The sequence below is a fragment of the Notolabrus celidotus genome, chromosome 8 (genome assembly GCF_009762535.1).
Source record: "Notolabrus celidotus isolate fNotCel1 chromosome 8, fNotCel1.pri, whole genome shotgun sequence".
NCBI classification, from domain to species: Eukaryota; Metazoa; Chordata; class Actinopteri; order Labriformes; family Labridae; genus Notolabrus; species Notolabrus celidotus.
In genome coordinates, this window is record NC_048279.1 from 10,166,914 (window position 1) to 10,179,362 (window position 12,449).

Consider the following 12,449-nt stretch of genomic DNA (forward strand, 5'->3'; position numbering starts at 1 on the left):
AAACGTATTTTAAGCCAACAATGATCCACAATTCTTTGGCGTTAGTCTAAAATGTTGTTTGGTGTTTTTTTCCCATGTCAGCTTTTGATTTTAGGGAAACAGATGACTCACTGATCTCCTAGGTGAAGGAGAAAAACTTTGCAGCGCAGAGCTAGCCAAAGCTTGCTACATCTGCTACATCAAAACCAACCATTCGAGCAACACACAGTGTTTGGTGGTGAATCCTGTACAGTTGCTTCCTTTTGGCTCTGTTTTGCCTCCAGCTCACTTTTTGCTCACTTTGCTCTGAGGAAACAGGAAACTAGAGAGCTTTAGAGAGTAGAGAGCTGTGTTAGTCTGAGGTTTTATAAAACATCTGCGGCTGGCTTTGAGGTTAGAACTAACGTTATTTAACCTACAGTAAAAGACATGACTTCCAGGTATCAACAATAAGATCTCACTTTGAAATTCACAATTCATCCTCAGTATAGCATAAGTGAACTGCTTCGGCTCACAGACAGAAAGGTGTTATCAGCTGTCATGCTGCTGTAACCAGTAAGCTAACTTTGACCTACCTATCAGGACTGACATCATTAGGGTTCTGTCGCAATTATTTAATGCTCCTGTGAGGAGATTTGGGTTAGTGTTGATTTTAGCTCTGACAGAGTATTACCTCTCAGCTCTCTACTGACTGCATCCTGCACACATGAAAGTTAATGGAAGATCTCATCCTGCTGTCTGCTAACAGTAAAATGTATCACTCATAACAAACCTTTGCTGTGTGAAATGTAACAACAGTCTGTCTGGTCAGTGTGCTGCAGGTATCACAGGTTTCAGGTATATAATCTGAGGTTAATCTGACATGTTACAGAACGCTTTCAAACCCTGAAAGCACCTGCACGACTCGAGATAGAAACAGTCTGATTACTGTGAACGCTGAGGATCCGTATGAACCAGTGAATGCAGCAGAGACACAAACACATGCTCCACGTATACAGAGCACCAACACACACCAACACACACGAGCATGAGGACACACACACACTTCCTCATCTAATGGCAGTGTTTCCATGGTGAATCTGCTGGTGTGACATCTTCTCTGTTCTGTGTGGTGAGGGTTGCCATGGAGATGCTGTGCTCTAACAGTGTGTGTATATGTGTGTGTGTGTGTGTGTGTGTGTGTGTGTGTGTGTGTGTGTGTGTGTGTGTGTGTGTGTGTGTGTGTGTGTGTTTGTATATGTATGTATGTATGTATGTATGTATGTATGTATGTATGTATGTATGTGTTTATGTATGTATGTATGTATGTATGTATGTATGTATGTATGTATGTTTGTTTTTCTCTCTCTTTTATATCCAATAAGTGCTGATGCGTTGGTGTGTGTATAGTGTGTGTTATTTTTTTAATGTTATGTATCTGATATGTTTTCGTGCTGCCTAACTTTATGTTCTTTTGTGTGTGTCTGTGTGTGTGTGTGTGTGTGTGTGTGTGTGTGGTGTGTGTGTGTGTGTGTGTGTGTGTGTTTCTTTTCTAGTTGGACCGGTTCAAGGAGCCCCCGGCGTTCGGGCCCATGTGTGACCTGCTGTGGGCCGCCACCCTGGAAGACTTTGGCACGAGAAGACGCAGGAGTACTTTGGCCACAACACAGTCAGAGGCTGCTCTACTTCTACAGGTACAGGAAAGAACTGATCCTCCCCACAAGGTCTGAGCTGTGCTCTGCTGCCAAGCATAAGAAACATTACATAAGAGTCCTGATATTCTATTTTAGAAGAAATTCAACTTGAATGTGAGTGAAGATTGTGTGGTAACGGACATGTGTGGATCCCTGTCCTGATGAAGTCCAAAGATATGAACTCACCTGATGTGCAAACAAGCCAGAACTACATGTTCTTCAAAATGAGACAAACTCTCAGGAACAATTCTCTCTGAAACACATGAAGTTATAACAAGGTTGAACCAGCCTGGTTTTATCAGAGCTGTGCTGGATCGTATGATTAGTTTAAATAATCTGAGCTCCTTTTGATTGACTGGAGTGAGAGAGATGTGACTTTTGTTCATAAAGCATGAATTAAATGAGCTCCAGGTAGACTCGAGGCTATTGGTGTGGGATGCTGGGGAGAAGAAGAGAGCAGAAACAAAGCTTTATAGATGCACGCTTACACCACATCCAGATCCAATAACAATCACAATCACTGGGGTTTGTTCAAGACAGAAAATCTTGGCCAGTGTGTACACACACACACATTCTCTCACACTGACACATTCAGTGCACCAGGAACACATAAACACAGCACATTCCAAACACACACTCACAGTTTCCGTTTCAGCATGAAACGATATCCCACAATCCCCAGGGAGACTGCACGGTTCTGTTGCTATGACACTGGCTACTCCTGCCAGATATGGAGTGATATTAAGATACAGTGAGAGAAAGAGGGAGGGCAGCACGGGAGGAGGGTGGTGATGGCAATGATGTGGTAGAAGATGAAAGATGGAAGTTTAAAAAATCAAACATGGAGGGATGTTTGGAGAAGGAGCCGGGGGTTGAAATGCAGATGTGAGGAGGAGGAGGAGGAGGAAGAGGGGGACGCAGATGAGATGCTCACATGGAGAAGTTTGTGCTGTGGCATGTTTTAAGTTGATAACAGAGAGATTGCACACACACAACATCAATCAACCATCTACTGTACAGCGAGGAGGCCTAAGCCGTGCTCAGACTTGTGCTCACTGATGCTCCTGCTGGTCTGAGTCAGACACGGCGGGAGAAACAAGAGGCCCACTCATCTCCCACTGCGAGACATCCCACTAAATACTTCCATCTGTTTTGAGGCTGACAGCAGCGTGGATGTAACAACATGTGACCGTGTTTTCTGTGCAAATCTTGTTTGATGCATCTTTTCTTTTTTGTTGTCATCCATCATTTGGTCTCACTCTCTCTTCAAATATCTCTCTCTTTAAGTTACCCAGCCGTGTGTGAGTTCCTACAGACCAACAACCTGCGTCAATCATCAGAGCCCATGAAGCACAGGATGCTGGGTAAGCTGACAGACTGCTGGCTGCTCACACTTCTCTGGGCTTATGAAGGGGCTCTGTTTCGTTTCATTGTTACCTTGACGTTTTATGTTCTGAGCTCTTAGTTTTCTTCGTCAGAGAGTTGGCACATTACAGAGAAACAGGTTCTACAATTACACTTATGTCACCTTAAACTGTGCGGTTTGCATTGATCGAGTTTTTCTGACTGAAAGCAGAGGAAGCCTGGAGAAAATTCAGGTCAAATGACACCTGACAAAGCAAAACGCTGTACAATAGTAACGTAAATATCACAGCGAGGACGAAACACAACTATCTGTTTATTCAATCAGTTCAATCCTGGCATCTTGTGAAAGTCCTGCAAATATTCAGCAGCTTGGCAAAAACATTGACAGTACTCTGTCATACAGCTGTGTGTTTGACAGACAGATGCATGCGCTTGCAGAAGAGAAGTTCAAAAGAAAGATTCTTGAGTTAATACTTCTGTAAATAATGCCTCATTAAAATACAAACATAAGAACAGAGAACAAGCTCTGAGCTAGTTTAGAGGAATGAGACGTGCCCATAAACAAAACGATGACATAAGAAAGCCACAAAAATAAAAAGACGTGCAAACAAAAGATATCCCACAATGCATTGCATGAGAAAAATCAGTGTGAGCTCACGTGCAAATAAAAAGTGATAATAAAACAAACAGTGGGTTGTAGTTCAGTATACTGTAAAAGATGTAGACTGTACATTCTGTGTCACAGGGGAAACATCGCTGCTTTTGATACAGAGCCATTGACTTCATTTGATGTCCTCGAAGTCAGACACAAAGCCGACCAGCCATTAACACATTTTGCAAACTTCAGATGCGTTAACATGTTGCTGTTGAAGAGAACCAAATATTGAATGCTAAATGCATTTCTTTCGTGGAGGACTACCTTTACTTTAGTCAATGCTGTGATTCTCCATGGCACCTTTGACCGACACTCTGATGTTGATATCATTCATCTGTTCAGTTCAGGAGTAATAGCTCACAACATAGAATATTTTTTTAAATGTAAGTCCTCATGTACATGCATCAAGATGGAGGGATTAAAAACAGACTCAGCTGAAAGAAATTAGTTGAAATCATTTAGTTTTTAAGATATTTCTTTTGATTGTTCGAAAACACGACTTCTGCACTACTCATTGAACTTTGAACTAGTCTGAGCCTGCTGACTGAGTATGTAGGACATTTGCATTCTGTTTGGGGCTTTCAGATCAGTCTTAAATGGACCGTCAGACAACATGTAAATTTAGCTATACAAAAGTTTACATAGGTTCTTCCCAGAGATATAAACATTGTCAGGAAAGTGACCTTGCATGCACAGAACACCTTTATAAAGAACAAAATGAAAATCCCTCCAGCCAAAAAATTAGCCAATAAATTCCAAAGACACCTACATTACATGTTTGTTTTAAATAAGCCAAACTCTTGATGACTGATGAGCTGGGTAGTCAGTTTATCAACACCATGCCGGGCTGGCTGTAGGGCCTCTGGGATTTGTTTGTCAGTAGAAATGAAATGTGTGCTTCTCACAGGGTCTAAACTAAAGACAACTAGACTTGGGCTCTGATTGTGATTGAGTCACCACATCTGGGCTTAAAAAATCATACATTTTATACCTGCAGCTTCCCTCCAGCACTGTGTGCTTTCAGTATCCTGCTCAGTGACATTCTTTACATTTTCACTTTGCCCGCACAGCTTCATCCCTTATTTCTTTTTATTAAATGCATGGCTGTCCCGCCTTCCTCTGATGGGAATCTCTCTGTTAGAAGTATTAACCTGGATGGGTTGTCTCTCTCATCAGGTATCGTATGTACAGGAAGAGTCAGACTACAGGTTTCCCCTCCCTCATTACCATCTTCTCTGCTCCAAACTACCTGGATGTCTACAACAACAAAGGTCTGATGCAAAGTATCATACATACACTCACACAGACACAGACACAAACACACAAACACACACACACACACTCCTATATGTTCAGATTTAAGCTTAAATGAAGGCACACTCCAGTAAAGTTACTTTATCCTTGACAGTCAGTCCATTCACGACAGAGCAGGAACATTTAAAGCATCTATGAAAGGACTTGATCTATGTGGGTGACTCTGCGCTACATAGACTAGACATGATTAACTTGGTTTTACTGCATGTACGCTGGTTGATGTTTTATATTTAGGGTTATGTAGATACATCATGTTTATCATTCCTAGATGAGCTCCATCTTTAGAATAGTGTTCTAATGTTTTTAATCTCTGTATAAAATAAGGGTTAGATAACAACACAATAAAAACATAGGGGCAATATTGTTGTCTATTATCGACAAACAACTTGTAATTAATAATATTCTGTGTGTGTTTTGTGTGTGTGCAGCTGCGGTGCTGAAATATGAGAATAATGTGATGAACATCCGGCAGTTTAACTGCTCCCCTCATCCCTACTGGCTGCCCAACTTCATGGATGTCTTCACCTGGTCTCTGCCCTTCGTCGGGGAGAAAAGGGTATCACATACATGCACACATAAATGTTTAACCTCCTCCACCTACGGTTTATTAAAATCAAAACATTACATCTGCAGTTCATCTTCAGTGGTGCTGTAATAATTAAGATACAATGCTTATCATAAAACCTGGATGGAGACTGAAAGTTAGCTCTGCATAAGTCTCATGCTGAGGTCACACATGAAGAATGAATGAAGATAGTGGTTTAATCTCAGTCATCTATGTAGCACCACTGCACTTAGTGTCCACGGTGGATTTATGTTAGTTGTAGCTCATGGCGTCAGAAACAGGAACCTGTTGAGCTGTAGTCTCTGAGCGACAGAGCGACAGAACCTGTTAGCAACTTCTTTCTTTCCAATCATGAAGCTTTAACATTTCATTCATTACCAGAAAATTGCATTCAGTAACCAAATTATTTATCAAGTTTGCTAAGAAAGCGATGATGTAGAGTTAGCTGGTGGTTTCGTCAAATAGAATCCTTTCAGGGTGAGAGAAGTGTCCGACACGGCTAATCATATTATCCCGCTTCTTACCTGGCTACCAACTAATAAGTTGATTCTTTAAGATGATTTTATTGTTTTAAAAATGATTTATTTATGCAGCTAACAATATGGTCTCTCTGTTTCGACGGCTTGTAGCACTTCCACAACAATGGTATTCTTACCACCTGCCAGTTTTAGTGTTGATCTAACATCATACTGAACAATTTTATTCACAGTAAAGTGCTAACTTCAGCGTTTTTCTGTTGACATTCTCCAGAGATGCAGAAAGTAACACCTGTAGGCCTAAAACCTCTTATTCCTCTAAACTTTGTGTGTGTGTGTGTGTGTCTGTGCGTGCATGTGTGTGTGTCTGTGCATGCATGCGTGTGTGCGTACGTGCATGCGTGCGTGCGTGCATGCGTGTGTCTCTGTTTTTCCTCTGCAGTGACTGAGATGCTGGTCAACGTCCTCAGTATCTGCTCTGATGATGAACTCATGAACGATGGAGAAGAAATCTATGATGGTAAAAATCCTTCAGTTTAATTCTAATGTTAAGTTGCTAAAACAGGTTTCAATAGTTAGACATGTTACTGAATTATTACTTTATGTGATAAACTTTGGTTGAGATGATAACACTTGAAAAGACACCAAGAGAAATCCAAGCATCTTGTTTCTACAATTTGTTTTTGCTCTTTTAATTATTTTGCTCAGCGAGTGCAGCCGCAGCCAGGAAAGAGGTGATCAAGAACAAGATCCGAGCAATTGGGAAGATGGCTAAGATGTTTTCTGTTCTAAGGTGAGTTGAGTTGCGGTTTAACGTGCTGTACAGTTTGTGTGTGTGTGTGTAGCGTTGTGGTCAAGACCACCAAGACTCTGTCCCAGTCCAAGCTCTGACAGAGTTAAAATGATGATCAGACAGAGACAGTGCAGTGATCTTTTAACAGAGGTCAGGCCGAACCAGAGCACTGAGATGTAGTAGAAATTTTGGACTGGACTGTCGCATTAAGGGAGACTCAACCAAACCCGAACCCTTACCCAAACACTGCTAGTGAGAACAAAACATGCAAAGGATCGTTGAGGCAGTCAGAAGTGACTACAGCTCATATACAGTATATTGCATCCTGTGTACACTGATCAGCTGTAACATTATGACCACTGACAGGTGAGGTGATCCTCTTTACAGTGGCACCTGTCAGGGGGTGGGATATATATAGTCTATAATCAGCAGGTGAACATTGCGTCTTGGAAGTTGATGTGTTGAGAGCAGAAACATGGACGAATGTGAGGATGTGAACGACTTGGTCCAAGGAAGGAGAACAGGTGAACCTGCAGGATTGAAGGCTGGCCTGTGTCAACAGAAGAGCTACTGGAGATTGAATTGATGGAGAGTGAATGCTGGTTCTGATGGAAAGGTGTCAGAAGATAGAGCATCACAGTTTGTTGTGTAGCTATAGACTGGTCAGGGTGGCCTACAGTGGGCACTTGAGCATCTGTGAAGCATTGAAAGAAGGTGGCCAGGTGTTATCTTGGCCTCTAAATTCCAACAATAAATTCAAACAGGCATCTGTGGGATGAGCTAGACCTCCACGTCCAATCCATGAAGGCTACACCTTTCAATGTCCAGGTCTTTAAGGATCTGCTGCTAACGTCTTAGTGGCAGGTACCTCAGCACCCCTTCAGAGGTCTCATGGAGTCCATGTCTCATCAGGTCAGGGTTGATTTGGCTCTGGCTCTGGTCTGACACATTATTAGCTGGGTAGTCATGATGTTAGGCTGAACGGTGTGTGCTATTCTATATTTTGTTTTAACCAACAAGCAATCATACATTTACAGGTGCACAATGTAATTGTCTTCTCATCACCTGCCCTCTCTTTTATCATCAAAAATCGTCATCCTCTCTGTCTGTCTCTCAGGGAGGAGAGTGAGAACGTGTTGACTCTGAAGGGGCTGACCCCAACAGGCATGCTGCCCAGCGGAGTGCTCTCTGGGGGCAAACAGACCCTGCAGAGTGGTGAGTTTTTCACACACATACACAGCAGTCTACCCTTAGTCCTGGACACACCTTCAAAAGAAAAAGAAAACATACACAAGAACATGCAGACAAAGTTGAAATGTCTGCTATGGGCCATCCTTTGGTTCCTTCTTTCCTTCTCTCCTCTATTGCTGTTATTCTCTCCTCATCTCTGCCTCACTGACTATCACTCTCTCCGCCTTACCTCACCGGCACTGAGGTTACTAACAGCCTGCTGGTCGTATGTGTGTGAGTGTGTGAGTGTGACAGAGAGAGTAAAAGAGGAAGTAAAGGGCAGTAATGCCAGAAAAGCACAGAAAGTGAGAGTGAGTGAAAGGTGTGTGTGAGCTAACACCAGCTACTGCTAATGCTAGGTGCCCTGTGAACCTGCCTCGGCCCTACAGTGCTGCTCTGAGGGTCATTACATGACTTAAGCCTGAAACATCATTCAAAGTGCAGGAATTTGCAAACGTCATGAGTTTGCACTAAAACATTATTTTGTAGAATGTACGTTTTTCTTCAGTTTTATATATCTTCATTAAATATGGGGACATATTCCTTTGTTACTCTCTGGTCGCTCCAAAGACAGACTATAAAGTTTGCCAAAGCCGGAGAGCAACCATTATGGCCCTAGTTTTTTTCTCTCTCTCTTGTTTGGAATTGGATCAAGGCAAATCCTTTTTTGTTTTTCTATGGACCAGTTTTTGTTTTTCCATAGTTGGCTGAACTTCTTCTCTGTGTGTCACGGTCACATTTGCATCCTCAAGCTAAGACGTTTACAAGCAACTGCACAGAAGCATGTTTCAGCCTTCACTTCTTTCTCCTTCTTTACTCCGTTCTTTGTACTTCACTCCCCTCTCGGAGTCTGTCATCTTTTCTTTCTGCCTGTCCTCCTTTCCTTCTCCTCTTCACTTCTCTTTGCCCATCCTTCAGCTACCATTGAGGCCATAGAAGCCATCGAGACAGTTAAGGACGATGAAGGTAAAATCACGATCATTTCACTGTGTGTGTGTGTGAGAGAGAGAGTGTGTGTAAGTGTGTTGTGTGTGTGTGTGCGCGCTCTCAGCCACCCATGCACATAAGTTCATAGATTTCCCTCCACCATGATGCACTGAGCTCCTCTAACCATATCAGTGCTCACACAGAGCCTAACACTAACGCACACTGCATCCACCACATCAAAACATGCACACACTTCTCTGTTTCTCTTGGGAAATGAAGATACAGCACTATCTTTCCCGGTACAAAGACATACATGCACAACGATTTTAGTTACACACACAAGCACACACATAAGGAGAGCGGGCTGTGGGTGGGAGTGGGTGTGAAGGTTAGCAATGTCACTCAGACTTCTTGTAGTCTGACTCTGCAGTGAGTTACAGTCTCCTTTTCTTTTTCTTAGTCTTTGCTGTAGTTCTCTAGAAGACAAACATGTAATCAATCTGTTCCTTTACAAGCTGCAGAACAAGACTCACCTGTGATGGAAAAAATAAACTCATGCACAGTGCTATGAGAAAAATCAAATAGACCAACCCTCAAAGCCGCATGTGTGCTAAAACTCAGCACTTGAAAGCCTCTGACCATATCCTCAGGCCCCCTTCAGCAAACAGCTGCAAAACCTAAGTACAGAACCTCAGTCATGTGAAAACAGGTGATGTGACCTAGGTTCTTTACTTACTGTGAGTAATATAATGTCACTTCAACTTTTTTCCTGAAGAACAGTGGATATGGCACAAATTTACATTGAGTATGGCATATTTGAAAAGTGGCTCGTGTTCCTAAAGTTGAGAATGATTTTCTCAAATGGAGCAAATGTGATATTTGATACTTGTCTGAGTGACTTAAGCTAGGACGAGTCTCCCAGGTTCTTCTGTGCTTCCGAACAGATTGTGTTCATGTTTTCTTGTGTTTAGTGTATCATAGTTGATGTCCACAAGGTTACTTATTACTCTGCACGACTTAGTCTCCTGTGTTTGTATCTCTAGTTCTGTCCTTGGCTTTCTTGAACTACAGTCCATAATTTGTTTGATCAAATAAATTATGGGTAACTGTGTTTTATTCATGTGTTTGTAATATGAAGTGCAGCTGGGTGTTGTTCCACTGTGCAGCACAGTGGTGTATTCGTGAGTAATGCGTTTGTGTGCTAAGGTAGTATGACAGTAGCTGTTGTTCAAAAGTGGGAGCAATCTCTTCAGACAGACCTCCTTATCAGTCGCAGGGGCGTCTGCTCATGAAGAGGCTGCTTCTCAGCAGATCGAAGCTTCATGCTGCAGAGGGTTTCCTTCGTTTGGTAAAAACTGAGTTCAATAATAAACAGCGGCAGTTTTTACTTGAAATGTAAACGGGAACCTCAGCAATAACAAATGTTCCAACATGAATTGAGACTGGTTGAGACTGAATAAATAGAATACGACATATTTCATTGTTTAATGGCTGGTTTGTATGTGGACCTGCCTTTGACCCCACTGTCTTTTAAACTCTGCCCCCTCTCTAGCAATGCGGATGTCTGCTGAGGGAATAGTCTCACATGTTTTCCTCTTTGGTTTGTTTAATCAGTAAGAAAACTTAGATGCAAAAACAACAACTTATGGCTTTAGTGACTTAGTACTCTTCCAAGAAATATCACTGAAATCCGTTTTTGTATGAATGAAATTTACTTACATTTCTGCAGTCTCAATGCTCGGTCAGAAGGGGCTTGCTTCATAAACATCAAACACACAATATCAATCTTCATTTTCTCATCTAACTCTGTGCAAAGAAGACTGTTGCCAAAATTGAACTTTTCCATTAAACATTTCCAAACCAAAGCCATAATAACTCTGGTTTCATCGAACAGGTCTAAGCTACCTGTGTTGTATCGTTGGAGTGCCTTTTAAGCATTAGTCACTCACATGCTGAGCAGACTAAAGCTGTGTCACGTTCATTGTCTCATGAAAACCTGACTCACTGCCTTAAATTTAGCTTGTAGGTCACCAGTTTTTTGTGGGAAGTGTTAACTTCCAGGAACAATAGTCACAAACTAACAGCTGACTGTCAAAAACTCTCCACTGTGGGAATTATACTGTTATGGACTTGTGAACGACTGCTTCTGTGCAGCTGTGCTTTGTTCCGTACTCTGTGTCTCATAATGGCTAAACTACTGTACCTGGTGTCTCAGACTACTGTTCTAGGATCAGTGGCAATGTCACACTGAGTGTAATTTTCACTGTGAGCTATAGCGTCAAACTAATCCTAGCCCAGTATTCAGACAACAGATGAACAGTGAGTGATGTGTGTTGATATTAGACATACTTATCTGAGAGAACCTTGAGCATACAAACCCGAACTGCCTTCTTGTTAGGGATAACCAATCAGGAGCAGAATTATTGAAACATCCCTGCTGGTGCAGGATAATAAATGTATTTGAAAGTTACCAAAACATCTTGTTAGGTTTGATTAAACTTCTCATTTTTATAAATGTTTAAAGAAATGTAAAACATCCTTCCACCTAGAAGCCTTAGACCTGGATCTAAGGTGCCCTGACTGTTTCCTTCAAGGCCTGCAGTGGTCTGTATGCACAAGATTCTTTAAATGTCCTCTGAAATACTAACCCTGTGCCTGTATGTATGTTTGTGTGTGTCTGTGTGTGCATATATGTGTGTGGGGGTTACGCCTGCTGTCTCTGCAGCCATCAGAGGCTTCTCCCCGCAGCATCGGATCAGCAGTTTCGAAGAGGCCAAAGGTCTGGATCGCATCAACGAGAGGATGCCTCCACGACGCGACGCCGTCAACAGTGTGGGCCTGTCTATGGGCCGCATGAACATGGGAGAGCCCAATGGGACCGACAGCAACAGCAATATACAGTGATGGACACTCTCAGATGCCCAGACACACACCTGCAGTTACAACTCTGATATGGTACCATATTTATAGGTTTGTGTACATAGGCATATATACAAAAGAAAAGGATACATATGGCACACACATATAAACACACACACGCACACACACACACACACACCACACACAGTATTCATACACTGAGGCTACAATAACATGTTACACACCATACAGTCACCACACACAAATACCTACCCCTCTCCTGTTGTCCTCAGCTGTATGTAAAGGCATGAGCGTACCCGGACTTTACCACCAAAGGCTGAGTCTCTTCACAAACTAATCAGCTGTATTTAGAGAACTACAACTCCCATGTACCTGCACAACAACCGGAAAGAAGCTACAAAAACACTCCCCATGGACAACAGGGCGGCCTGCTGTTCACCGTCTGTGTTGGGGATCACCAGTGGGTCGACAGTGTCAGCATGACGTGTCAGTGGTGTGTTGTGTCAGAAGAGGTGAAGTGGTTGCGAGGCGATGGGTCAGAGGATGGTGATAAAGGCTGGGAATTTAACATAATATATGCCACTTTTTACTG

General features: G+C 42.4%; 1 protein-coding gene across 1 annotated transcript in view; it reads left to right on the forward strand.

Moving 5' to 3' along the window:
* The window catches only part of LOC117816891 (serine/threonine-protein phosphatase 2B catalytic subunit alpha isoform-like), a 38,702-nt gene that overhangs the window by 24,571 nt on the left and 1,682 nt on the right, over positions 1-12,449 (forward strand). Inside the window, 12 exon segments of the mRNA XM_034689273.1 lie at positions 1,515-1,590; positions 1,593-1,637; positions 1,640-1,652; positions 2,940-2,977; positions 2,980-3,016; positions 4,849-4,943; positions 5,415-5,538; positions 6,468-6,547; positions 6,736-6,820; positions 7,938-8,035; positions 8,969-9,016; positions 11,703-11,947. Coding sequence (XP_034545164.1) covers positions 1,515-1,590; positions 1,593-1,637; positions 1,640-1,652; positions 2,940-2,977; positions 2,980-3,016; positions 4,849-4,943; positions 5,415-5,538; positions 6,468-6,547; positions 6,736-6,820; positions 7,938-8,035; positions 8,969-9,016; positions 11,703-11,881 — 918 coding nt within the window. The 3' untranslated portion in view covers positions 11,882-11,947.